General features: G+C 38.1%; 1 protein-coding gene across 2 annotated transcripts in view; it reads right to left on the reverse strand.

The window, feature by feature from the left end:
* Nucleotides 1–6,511: 6,511 nt before the first annotated feature.
* Nucleotides 6,512–14,361, reverse strand: part of LOC145979481 (integral membrane protein 2B) — a 75,313-nt gene continuing 67,463 nt past the window's right edge. For both annotated transcript variants that reach the window (XM_083112402.1, XM_083112400.1), the window contains exons 5-7: nucleotides 11,363–11,477; nucleotides 10,112–10,258; nucleotides 6,512–7,339 (exon numbers count right to left, since the gene is read on the reverse strand). In XM_083112402.1, the coding sequence (XP_082968528.1) occupies nucleotides 7,218–7,339; nucleotides 10,112–10,258; nucleotides 11,363–11,477 (384 nt within the window). In that variant the 3' untranslated portion in view covers nucleotides 6,512–7,217. The remainder of the gene's footprint in view (nucleotides 7,340–10,111; nucleotides 10,259–11,362; nucleotides 11,478–14,361) is intronic.

A 14,361-nucleotide genomic window follows, 5' to 3' on the forward strand; every position in this document is an offset into this window, starting at 1 on the left:
TTATAGTACATATTCAATATGTGCACTATCTGATTGAATGCATGCTTCAATTCGACGCCCCCAGTTGCATAAGACGTCTGCTAGTGTGGTGCGGGTGATTTGAAAGATGGCGCCTGTGATACTTTCTTTCAGATGGTCCAGGCTCTTAATTTTTCTTAGCGTGCATGATGGTTTTCCATGTCCCAAGTAAAAAGCCAAGTGAATTATGTCTGGCGACTATGGTGGCCATTCACCTATGACTTTTGTCTCACCCTGTATTCACTTTTGTGTTTCTACTGCCCACCTCAGTGGTGGTGGTGCTAAGTGAAGCCAGAGGTCCCAGGTTTGAACCCTGGATAAGGTAAGGGTTGTCCCATCAGCCACTTGTTACAAGCATAAAAATGGATTTTTGTTGTGACATTTCAATGACAATGCAAGCAATGTGTACATACAAGAAAAATTATACATCTGTTGTGATTAACCCAAGAGAGAGAAAAGCAATCAGAGGTGTAACCGGTGTTACTGCAGGAAACAGCAAAATGTGAAGAAATTAAAAAGTTTTTTTTCAATAAAATAACAGTTAAATATGAAAAACTCAATATGCTGACCAAGGCAGAAATCTATTTTATTATAAAAACAAACTAAACGTAACGTTTCAACCTTTTTGTGTATATATATCATACTGTTTTGTATCTTGTTTCATTTGTACATGGTACAGTCTCTGAAGAAGACCTTGCTAGAAGGTTGAAACGTTACGTTTAGTTTATGTTTTTATAATAAAATAGATTTCTGCCTTGGTCAGCATGAGTTTTTCATATCATGGAAACAAGGCTTAATGGTGTTATAATTGTTAAATACGTTAACCGACAGCGTTGCAGTTGAGTGTATATTAAGAGGACACTTTTTCTGCAGCCAAGAAAAGCAAAGAGGCAGGCCATTCCGCTACCCTCAAGCGGTAACAAGAGGAAATGGTGCTAATGCAAGGGAACAGTAGAGAAAGACTTAAGAAGCAAGTGTGCTAGGGGGTTATTCATATGCCTGTTTAGGGCCCCAGTTGCCGGTCCGGCCTACCGGATCAGCAAGTGTTGTCACAATGGATTTCTAGAAAAGAGCTAGACTGAAAAGCCAAAACTGGATTTAACTACAACTGAGACGAAAAGATAAGTACTTGATGCGATTCATGATTTGGACAAACCTTGCTCCAAAAAACTAAGGTGGCAACAGTAGTATGTACATTTGGACTTCCTCCCACCACTGGAGGAGGGGAATTCTGTCCTCTGCTCACTGCAGAAACGTCAAACTGACCGGAGAAATGTGTGATGGTTCTTCCCCTTTCCACCTCCTTCTAAAGAAACAGAGATGGTTGATGAAGCTTGACCAATATTCACTGGATTTTCGCGGTAACTCTCTCATGAGTGGTGGTTCTTTCTAGGAGTGATTGTGGCTAATCCATTGAGCAGGGAAAAAAAAAAACACCCGAAATTAACAAAAATCCATATCAAAGACATGCTTTTGGGGGGGGGGGGGGGGTAGGGTGGAGATGATAACGTCTGATGACCTAACTCTTTTGAAAAAGTCACCGTCATGCCACTGAAAGCAATACGATATAAATGAAATAAAAAATACATTACTACCATTTTTATCTTCAACATGTACGTACACCTGCCTTAGGAGGCCAAGTGAACCTTGTAAAAAAATTGGAGATGAAATTGGAAGCATTTATGAATTGGAACCATATCGAACATAATATATGGTATTTGAACTAAAGCATTTTAGGACTAAAGAAATGACAATTTGAAGTAAGCACATAAGTCATGGTGTTGATGTCATGAATATAGTAAGGAACGAAACTCCAAACAGGAATAAGATAGGCTAATTGGGACTCGACCAAGAGTTTTGAAGTGGAATCCAAACCACTATGTGCCTTTACCAGTTACTAGGGATGGGCCGATACGGATAAAGTAACGACATAAATTTAACCGATCCGATATAAAATTAGAAATTGTCCTTGAAGAACCTGAAAGGTTCATTCACCTCCTTAATAAATGTATGTTTCAACGTGACTGCAGTGAAAGAAATTGCATATTTAGGCATTTACTTTTTTAGAAATTAGGGAATGGAGATTATCCATAAAAATTACAACAAAATGGCAGAATTTTGTACTAAATTATCAGATATTTTTTTTGCTAGTATAAGACAATTAGTTAGGATATATCTACTTAAGTAATTTACAGTTAATTTCAATTTTGTTTTAAGAAACTTGGTGTCCAACAATGGCCTGAAATTGACTTTCAATAATGCCCGAGTATTGCTGATACAACAATGTCTACCTATTGTTTCAAAATGCACGTGAAGAAAATATTCATTTCTTCACTGGCGTTTGTTAGTTTCATTTGGGAAATGCTGCTCACTTGTTGAACTGTTTTTCTGTCTTGGATTTAACTGCTTTCAGGTGGTCTATATGTGTTTGTGTGTGAGCTTATCCAGGAAACCTAGTTTTTTGATTGTAGTGTGAAGTGGTGCTGAAAAATGTATCACTGGGCATGTAGAAATCATCCCGATAGTTTCTGTTACACTTGTGGAAGTTATATGTTGCCAACACAGAGGAGAAATATTACTTCTTTCTACAAAAAGGCCTACTTGGCATATTTTGGTGTTCGTCTAGGCGATCGAAACAAAGCCTGGGCACCTCATTACAAATGTAGTACGTGTTCAGTGAACATGAATCAGTGGGTGAAAGGAAAACGCGCTTCACTGCAGTTTGGTTGTCCAATTGTGTGGTTGGAACCTCAAGATCACAGAAGTTATTGTTACTTCTCTTTATGTAACGTGCAAGGCATAAAGAACAAGAAATCCGTGAAATATCCCAATCTTAGATCAGCCATCCGCCCCCTTCCACACAGTGATGAACTGCCAATCCCTGCACCTATGCAGCTGGAGGATAACAGTAGTGAATCAGAAGAGACCTCTGAACACGAACATGATCCTTCATTTCAAACAAGTGGACCTTCTTCTCCTCATCTGTTCACACAAGGTGAATTAAACGATTTAGTTAGAGACCTGTATTTAACCAAAATTAGTGCTGAACTTCTTGGATCGCGACTCAAAGAAAAGAATTTACTTGCTCCGGGAACTACGTTTGCTTGGTACAGACATAGGGAAAATGAACTTGTATTTTTTTTTTCAAAGGTAGATAAACTGGTGTACTGCAATAATGTGGTAGGTTTGATTGAAGCCCTTGGAGTCGAGTATAATGTTGCTGATTGGAGGTTATTTGTTGACAGTTCGGTGGAGCATGAAAGCAGTACTGCTTCATAACGGCAACTTGCTGCCCTCAGTACCTCTAAGATATTCAGTAGTTTGAAGGAAACGTACATAAACTTAGGGTTCATGTTGGAAAAGATAAAGTACAACGAACATAACTGGATTGTTTGCCCTGATTTAAAAGTGTTAACAATTTTTCTTGGTCAACAAACGGCTTTTACTAAGTATCCCTGCTTTATGTGTTTCTGGGACAGCAGAGCATGAAATGAACACTGGACGAGAAGACACTGGCCAAAACGTACTGATCTTATACCAGTACAGAGAAATGTTGTGAGTGAATCTTTGAATCCTAGAGATAAATGTGTCCTTCCTCCACTCCATATTAAGTTAGGCATCATGAAGCAATTCATAACAAGTCTAAGCCAGGAAAGCAATGTCCTTCAATATCTGAGGTCAAAGTTTCAAAATAAATCTGAAGCCAAAATTCAGGCAGGTGTATTTGATGGCCCACAGATACGCATTCTTATGAAAGACCAACATCTCCTTAACTGCATGAATGAAGTGGAAAATTCAGTCGATGTCATTCAAACATGTATGTGAAAACTTTCTGGGCAACAAGAAATCAGAAAACTACGAACAGATTGTTGACGAAATGCTACAAAACTTGAATTTTTTAGGGTGCAGAATGAGTGTTAAGTTGCATTTCTTGAATAGTCATATTGATTACTTCCTTGAGAATCTTGGTGCAAAAAGAGATGAGCAAGGTGAAAGATTCCACAAAGATAGAACCATATAAACAAGATATCAAGGGCGGTGGAATGAGGCCATGATGACTGAATACTGCTGGTGCCTCAAGAGAGATACGTCTGTCAATTACAGTAGAAGCTCAGTGAAACGGCGCAAAATATCTTCTGTTTGATCTGTTAGGGTTCACTCACACTCTATGAACTTCTCTTTATGATGGTGCACTGACATCAATGACAAAACTTGTATAAAATATTAATTCCTATGACTTCTTGTAATACTTCAGTTCCATTGAAACTACTCCAAACTTGATTAATGTACATTAATTTTAAAACGATATTACAAAAGAAAATGACGTGATACGAGAAAACTGAAAGCAGATCTGAATTCAGCACACATAAGTTTATGTAAATCAGTTCTTACTTGCAGTGAAGCAGATAAAAAGTTTCAAAATGCATACTTGTGTAATCTGTAATTTTACCGATAAACTGATATGCCTATATCAGCCGATACAATAGAGTACCGATTAATCGGTCCCATCCCTACCAGGTACCAAACCAAACTGGGGCAACCTTGATGACAAGGTGACAACATTACTATTGCATCATCAGTGTAGCCCAAACGACAAGACTGGCTTCTAAGCCCCGCGACAAGTTAAGTTTGCAGCAGGTTTAATGTATTAATCCACAGGAGAACGGTGCTAAGAATTTTCTGTACCAGTCTTGCCTCAACCGCAGAGATGTTCATATCGTAGACAGTGAGAAAATCGACAGTATTGCAGCGGAACTATTTTCTGCATGCAGGTTTGTGTCTATACATGTGAAAAGTTGCTGCAAACTTGACCTGTCGCGGGGCTTAGTAGTATCCAGCCTCCTCAAGAATGTAATTTTCAGTTGGAACTTTCCCTTCCTCTTCAGCCAGACATTTAAGCCAATGAAAGAGAGATGTGAAAGTGGTGCCAAAATGTTGGAAAACTAACCAAGTTTTTTTGTTGCAGGTTTGAGTACTGTGGCTGTAGTGTAGCAGTGTCAGTGCCCAGAAAACTGGAAATGTTCACAAATCAGGAAAAAGCTCAGCATGTCCTCTGGTATTACGAGACCCAGTCACCAATAACAGTGCAGAGGAACTTTCAAATGTACAGAATTCTTTCGTCTAGAATATCTGCCATCAATAAGTTGGTATTTAAAAAATGGAATGTATCTTCATTCCCAAATCCTGTCAAGTCCAAGTAACATTGTATGGAAAGATGCCACCCGATGTAAAAAGCATTAATTCCGGATTCCTTGGCACCGACACTGCTACACTACAACCACATTACTGAAACCTGCAACAAAAAAACTTTGTTAGTTTTCCAACATTTTGGCACCACTTTCACATCTCTACATTGCATATAGCGGATATGAATAAAGTTTGTAATCAGGGAAAGACTTCTGGGACACCCGGTATATTGGCATATGGCATGAACTAGGCTTTAAATGTAGATTTCAATCGCCACCAAAATTACACGTTGTATACCAAATTACTATCTTAAATTCAGTCCTGTTGTGTACTGAAATTTATATTTTTATTAATTACCACGAATATGTATACCTAGCAAGTTATTTGTTACAAGTTTCCAAGAGGATTGTTGCAGGGGCCATTGAAATTAATAGAACCTCTAAAAAAAATAGTTTCGTGGATAAGTGAGTACTTCATTCCAGTATAACAATACTACCACATCTTTCCCTGTAACATAGCCCATTAATACAAAAACCTGAAGTTCTGAAACCCTAAGCCTCTTCAAATTACTCTCCTTGGGACTGCACACACACACACACACACACACACACATATATATATATATATATATATATATATATATATATATATATATATATATATATATATATATATATATATATATATATCTATCTATCTATCTCTTGGTTCAGCCATAGTTGGAAGTATTTGAGGTAGGCTTCTTTGGAAATGGAATACAGTTGGGCGATCACATTCTACATGTCTTATCGTGACTAACAAAATCAGGAGGAGCCATGTCAGGAGAGTAGGGAGACTGATGAACCAGAGGAATGTTGCATTTGGCCAAGAAAACTTGAATGAGATAAGTTGCTTTCGCTCCTTTGTTAGCAGCTTCGACAGAGATTTTGTGGGCACTCTCGACATGGCCAAATCCTATCTCAAAATGAAATGTAATGAACCAATGCATATCCCCACCTCGTTTGAATGTTCTTTAAGGGTGACATGATCAAAGTCCACAGTTGTTGTAGGTTTACTATGACCAGTAGCGCCCCAATTTCATCATGATGGTGGGTGGCCACCAGACCCATACACAGGCCGAAATCTCAGGAGAAAAGTTGTTATGCTTCCCCTAGGAGACTGGAACCTTCATGCGTCCCACAGCCAGAGCCCAAAGTTTGCACCTTAGATCGCACGGCCAAGGTGTAGAACTTATTAACAGAATTAAATCCAACCAAAAACATTTGTTATCAACTCAATGCATATTAATATTTGCACAAAACAAGCATTTTAGAATTTAATTATTTATTTTGAATACTGAATTTATAATTATCACCGCAAATGCTTAACATTTGTAAATAACAACAAAATGTGAACACTTAAAAGTAACTCCTTCCGATAGGTTACTTTTGCTGCGGATTGGACCTGACGTCTTTCACAACTAGCAATGATTCTCCACATCAGGGTTCCCCAAACATTCTGCCTTCTTCATCTTCCTTCATCCAACGAATACCAAATGACAGTCAACACAGAGTAACACGTTTGCACATAAATCAGCAAAACAATGCCAAATTGGTTGCTTCACCTCGCACACAAACATACAGCTACAGTTTACAATATATTATTTTCGGGGGCAGGGATAAAAGAAAGCAAAGCTCTCCCTAACATACAAAAAAGATTACAATATTTCTTCCTAGATTTGATTGAAGCCTTCTACAATATCGCTATTCTTAAATCACAAGTATTGCTGTGAGAACAACTGATAACATTTCATTTCACCACTAAAAAAATTCTATCGTACACTTTCTTATGACACTATATGTAGAATTTTGCACAGATGTTCCTTTTTTTCATATCAGTCTTCATTTGTAACTATCCCATAAAACTAGATAAAACAGCAATGAGAAAATTTCACACATAAAATATATATATATATAAATCTTCCTTGATAATATACATATGTAGACATATATATATACCACACATGCACCACACTATTTGTGTTCTTGTTCATATTTTTCTAGTTCTTCTGTGTTGATTATGTCCAACTGAAGGATATTCTTTCCGGCAAACTCGGCAAATTTCAGGTGGCCTTCCTCAATGCTTCTCTTGAACTCTGAAAGGTGAAAAAAGAAAGAAAAAACAGTGAGAATGGCACCAACAAAGATGTAAATAACGAAAGTGCGTTCCGTTGGTCCAATCCAAAACATTGTGGCAGTGTAAAATAATGAATAAACAATTTATCATATTATGAATGAAATACATTTTCTTTGTATACTTTAGTTAGTTAGTTATATTTTCTAGCTTTTATCTTTATACGAACGTCATTTTCTCCGTATAATTTTATGTCGCCCATTTAAAAAGAGTAAGTGCAACGATGAGCTTGATTTGATGAAGGCATATTTGAACCCGTGACTGCTGGCTTCGCAGTCTCCTCTGTATATAAAAAAAGTGCCTGTGATGTACAGCAAGAGCAACTTTATAACAAAGGAAAACAGCAAGAAAAAGTGCATGTGTGTGAGTTCAGGATATATAGTAGGAGCACAAGAGTGATAAAAGAAAATCTGCGTTCGTCAATTACAGCATCTGAACAATGCTTCTCTGTGCACAACAATTCGCTTTGTAACCAAAACTTTCGACTTACTTTCAGTGTCCAAGCTGCTGGCTGAACGCAAAGTTTAAAGGGCTGCCGGCAGCGTATGGCACTTCGTCGTAGCAATGAGACGAAAAACGCGTGAGCCAGTTGCCAAGAGAAACAATTCTGTCTAGTTTTCAATTTGCAGAATATGAATAGAAAAGCCATAAAAATTTGATTTTTATTCCATTCTCATTATTTAGATATATTTTGCATCACCATTGGGCTGATCATTACCGTTATTAAACATTGTTGTTAACACTGTTATTAAACATTAATATTGGCTGTTCCACAAATGATAGCAACATCATATATGGCCGAGATATTTACACATAAACAAGCTTCAATCACAAGAAATTTCATATTTTTACGACTGGTTTTAAAGAAGCTACACACGATTGAATTTGACTTACATACAAGGGTCGTTCAAGGTTGACCGGGACTTTTATTTCTGCAGAGGAAATAGGTAACAGAAGAAACACCAAACTATGTCAGTTTTTCAAAGTATTCTCCGTGCGCGCCGAGGCACCGTTGCCATCGTTCTGGCAGCTCCCGAATTCCTTTGGCGTAGAAAGAACTTGGTTGTTGCCGTAGCCACTGGAGGACATCGCTCCGCAGTGCTTCGTCTGTCGTGAATTTCTTCCCTCCCAGATGGTCTTTAAGGGGTGCAAACAAATGATAATCACTGGGGGCTAAATCCGGACTGTAGGGGGGATGGGGCAGAACTTCCCAGCGCATGTCGGCCAGAGTTGTTGTCACATTGGCCGTGTGAGGGTGGGCATTGTCATGGAGAAGAATGACATTTCCAGACAACATCCCAGGTCTTTTCTTGCGAATGGACTTTAGTACAGCACCACTCAACAATGTGGCGTAATACTGGGCATTAATCGTGCTCCCTTTGTCCAGAAAATCCACATGGATAACACCCTTCATGTCCCAGAAGACACTTGCCATGATCTTTCCAGCGGACGGCTGCGTTTTGCTTTTCTTGGGGGGGGGGGGGGGGGGGGGGGAACCTTTATGCCGCCACTCCATGCTGCATCTTTTGGTCTCTGGGGTTGAATTGTGCAACCATGTTTCATCACACGTGATGATGGATTGCAACAATTCATCACCTTCTGCTCGAAACCGATTCAGAAGCTGTTCACAGACCGTCCTGCTTGTCCACTTCTGATTGAATGTCAGCTGGCGGGGAACCCACCTTGCACAGATTTTGTGGAAGCGTAAGTGGTCGTGAATGATTGTCTCAACACTCCCGACACTGATATTCACCTCGGCAGCAATATCCCGCACTGTTACTCGCCGGTTCTCAAGAATCATTTGCTCAACACGTGCGATATTCACTGGTGTGACTGGTCCATGCGCTTAATTTGTCACCAGCTCCCGTCCTTCGCGAAACTGCTCACACCATTCGTACATTCTTGTCCATGACATCGTTTGTTCACCATAATGTGCTTGCAATCGTCTGAAAATCTCAGCTGGTTTTATTTTCTCCTTCACAAGAAATTTGATTACACACCGCTGCTCCACAGCCACAGACACACTGCTTGCTGCCATGTTCGCTGCAAGTGCTGCACATGCGCGAAATACGTCATGCCGGGCGCTAGTTACTCGCGAAGGAATACATTACGTCACACGCACGTTTCATCATGATCCGGCTATTCATCGATTTTTTACGTACGAAAATCCCGGTCAACCTTGAACGACCCTTGTAAAATAAACATGAAAAAACTACACTTTTACGAACATTTTTGTTTGAATAGAGAACAGACAAAGCTAAAATCAATTTGTCTTGCTTTTTTCCAAAAGTAGACACTTGTAGTTTCCAATAAGGTATATTTGACTTCTTTCCTCCCACAGAGTACAATCTTACAAGGATGTAAACAGAGGGCTCAATATTTTTGTCACGGATAGTAAAAGCCTAAATACAGTTTATTTTTTCAAAACTACAACCTATTGCATTTATCTGGTTTCATACATTAATTACGGAGGTTAATTAACTGGTCATGGAATATCAAATCAACTATCGCCATCAGTAATATTAATATCTGTATTGGCAAAAAAATTCATGTCCATTCTTCTTAGTTAAAAATAAAATGGGGTATTTGCACAAACAACTACTAGAACCCTTCATGTGATACAGGATTATTCAAGAATTTTATAATGCCGTGCAAGCATGAAAAATCACAAGATTCTTTTCAACAAATTTTTAATTAATAAAACGATAGAACATGTACCAAAAGAAATACTCACCTGAAGTGACGACTTTCTCAAGCATGTACGTGGGGACACCTTCACATTCTCTGGCAATGTAGTATCCAACGTAATTGTAATCATTGATGGGCGGAGTGACAACTCGCATTGTTTCTTTCACTACTTCAGTGTCCACTTCGTAGTAGCCTGTTACGGAAAAAAACAGCATTAGTTTACAACAGTTAACAGAAACCGTGTGACCAAAATGAGAGACGTAAGTACTTTAGGGCAGCAACTTGAAACTAGGGCCGAGCCGATACTCTTACTGATTCCCACCGATACCGATACTTGGAAATTGCAATAATTGAAAATTTGTTCAAAACATTAACCAATATTAGTGTGTAAATATTCTTCTACAATTATATGCATTAAATTACCACGGATCGTGCGGCATTTTTGCGGACTCCATGAAAGATAAATATTCAGGAAAAGTATCGGCTGGTATCGGTAGATGAAGTCAAACCGATATTTTCAGATACTGATACATCGGCATCGGTATCGGCTCGGTCCTACTTAAAACTTAAATATTTTTATGTTTTAACATGTTCACGTTATATTGTTCAAATAATATTCAAATTTGAATATTATTCAAACTAGAAATAATTTTACAATGCACACAATATGTATATACAAGAAGAAAAAAAAAAGTGTTGCCAACTATTCATAAGTACTCAAAAAATAAAAAAAATTTAGCTATGTAACCAAATTACTTGAATGTATGTCCTTGTTTGACCCCATTTAGTATATGGCGAGAAAAAAAAATGGTGGCAGTAGAAAATATATATCTATCCATACATGGTACTACAATATAACAATGTTTACATAACGTACTGATAGACTACGGTACGTGTCAGCACCTCTCATGTATTTTTTTAGTACTGCTACATAATACCTTTTCTTTTTTCTTTTTCTGAACCACTGAACTAAAAAAACAATACAGAGTGCTGGTATACACTGGTGATTTCCTGCCCGAAAATTGTACCTTCCCAACAACAAAAAAAATGATTTGTTTTTTATTTTACTTCACGTTTTGTGCCTCTTGGCTAATTTGCGAAGATGGGATGAGGGATGAAAACTAAATCCACTCTACACATCCCTAGTACAGTATGATGTTATGTTGCACAACTGCCATGCCAACAATGCTGAGAAATACTGCAACAAAGATTGCAAATGCAGCACCCACACATATGTGACAATTTTCATGCATTCCAAATAAAAGTACATGCCATTGAAATAAAATGATTCACTAACCAGACCACATCTTCCTGACGAGATCAAACAATGACCGTGGTGGCAAGATCTGTCTGCGGTTGAGTGGCATCACAAAACAGCGGTGTCCGTCAAGGTCAATTATCCCAGTTTTGTTCTGAAATGGAGGAAATGCATTACGAAGGAAACTTTATGTATGAACACAGTGAAAAGTGTACTGCACGACTCTAAAAGCTGTTATGACCATTAAAAAATAAAACTGGGTATCACAAACTGATAGAGGAAGCAGGAAAGTGTGGGTAGTGCTGTTTGTCAGTTCATATACAGGTGATTAAGACATAAACAGGAAAAAAATGAAAAATAAACCATACAGCCACAGAATTATTCTACTTATTTATGTGGAAATGCATCAATAATTTATGTTTACTTCTTAAATATGCAGGGTGATTCAAAAGTCTGGTACCACAGGACAATTCTGTTATTAGTGCAGATGGTGAAAAATGGAACGAGGGGAAAGTTGTTGAATATACAGTAAAACCTCATTAATCCAGACTAATGGGGGAGGATAAGTTGACCGGTTTAACGAAAGTCCGGATTAACTGAAATAACCTAAAAGAACAGTAGAAAGTGCACTAAAACTCCGTCTATAGCAACGAAACATGTTTATTATGGTGTATTTAAAGGGCATAGGCCTAAATACACTATACAGTACAGTAAAATGTAAAGCAATTCGACAGTGCAGTACGTACATACGCAATACTCATATTATGATGTTGTGCAGGGCTGGCGAAAGGGGGGGGGGGCGAGCTGTGCCACCGCCCCGAGTGGCAAATTTCCAGGGCGGAAAATTTCAAAATTTGAAGAGAAGAAAAAAATAAGCCTATTGAAAACTTGAAAGTTATATTATATTATATAACTTGAAAGTTATATTATATTATATAACTCTGAAGTTATATTATATTATATAACTTAGAAGTTATATACCACCCACCGTTTTGAAGGAACATATCAGTAGTCTCACTTTACAACCACTGAGTGCCACACGGTGGGAAAGCAGATTCGATGCCTTAACTCCGTTGAGATAACAAGTGGGAGAGGCCTATGATACGCTCCTTCAAATAATTGGCAACAATAAACTGTCCAAATGGTCGTACATGAGGCTCAGTATATTAAAACGGTACGCCCCTGGCGTGGTAGCCCACACCTTCATATCATATGACAACCGTACGGTGACGCAGGATAAACGTTTGGAGTTCTACAGTACTATGTCTTGCAATGAAAAGAATAGTATATATATATATATATATATATATATATATATATTATAATTCAAACTTGTAACAACAACTAAATTAAATTCAAAGTTTGGTCCCTTTACTTTTAGAACACCCTGTGCCTAATTTTAGTGTGCCAGGATATCCATCAATATTTTCCAGCAAACAGTATTTTTGGGTCCCCAGAAATTTTTAATGTATATCAGGTGTCCATGTCACAACAAAAATTTCCACCCTTTTTCTGCAATTTACCATGATACAGAATAGCCTCCTTACTTGCTCACTTATTTTGATAGAGACATAGAAACATGACTCAATTTTAATAATAAATTCACCAGATCCTCCCCCACAATATGTCAAAGACCAATCCCAATCATTATACACATGAGGGTCCCCCCACTGAAAAGGAATGTCTCAATTAGCATACATAATTAAATGCTATTGTTGACATGGAACAGTTTATTTGCACATTTGCACGTTAGGTCACATACACTTATAACACAGTTTGACTACCTTCCAATTTAAATTTTTACCCAACGTGTATGGATGGTTACACGATAGTTTCCAACAACCATAATATTATATTACATTAATTTTTTTTAAAGAAATAAAAGTAAAGAGCTGCTTTTCAAAATGAGCTAACGATCGAATCGTTTTATCAAGCGTTTTCTCTTAACAAAAAAAGTTGCCAATATGTCTTTTACATTGACCCGTGACATACGAGTTTTAGCATGCACATTTTATGTTACATAAAATGGTTACAAAAGCCCATATTGCTTCGTAAAATAGACGTAAAACTAATCTTGGAACATGTTCCTAAGTTATTTTGGCATGTACTATACGTTTCTCGAACGAGAATAGTTCGTTTTATGTGTGCACACAACCTTTTTCTGACATGGCGTCGATGGCCATTTTGTAATTATCGCATGGTTCGTAGCGAGTACTAGTACCGTGTCACATAAGTTACAACACACGCGAGATAGCTATCTCTTTAACGAACTTTGCGTATCCGTAGGTACCACGATTTGCGAGAATTTTCTTCTTCTCAAAGTCACTTAAGGAAATTTAGTTTCCTTACCTTGTGTCTCGGGAACGAAGAATCCGGCATGCACGAGTCCACTCTTTTCCTCTCTGGGAACCGAGAGTTCAACTCACCTCCAACGTGCTTTCATCCGCCGTTTTATCATTACAGCAGACATCGGATTCATCCAGAAACAACTGGAAACAATGACAATTTCCTTAACTGCAGAGTCTCCTCTTTCATCACTCCATTTTTTTCACTGGAAGTCCTTTTCGATCACCGCGCACCGAAATCGATAACTTCCATCTCCAATCGAACATCGGCGCAGGATCGATTAAAATTTCTTGAACACACGAACCAAGGAATTTCTTGTTAAACCAAACACACGTTCCATCGTGTTTTCAAACTTAAATTATAAAGAACACTTGTACCTTCATTCCTAGATATGCTTTTTTAATAGAGGTGTAGCATCAGCAGAACGCAACTTTCATGCAATGGTCTGCCGAGCTGTCCATCACCGCGGACTCGCATCTGGCCGATTGTTTAAAATTTAATCACAACCAAGGCAATGTTAACAAAGAAGTTGCAAAATGAATACAACAATGATGCGTGGGATCAATAATCACTATTACTGAACGAATATACAAAATTTGTCTACCAAACATTTTACTCCGATTCTGTTCCGGAAGTAAAAAAAATCATTTAACGCAGTTATGTTCTGCATGCTGGCACCATCTCTCGTGAAT

The sequence above is a fragment of the Lepisma saccharinum genome, chromosome 26, assembly GCF_977018435.1.
Source record: "Lepisma saccharinum chromosome 26, izLepSacc3.1, whole genome shotgun sequence".
Lineage (NCBI taxonomy): Eukaryota > Metazoa > Arthropoda > Insecta > Zygentoma > Lepismatidae > Lepisma > Lepisma saccharinum.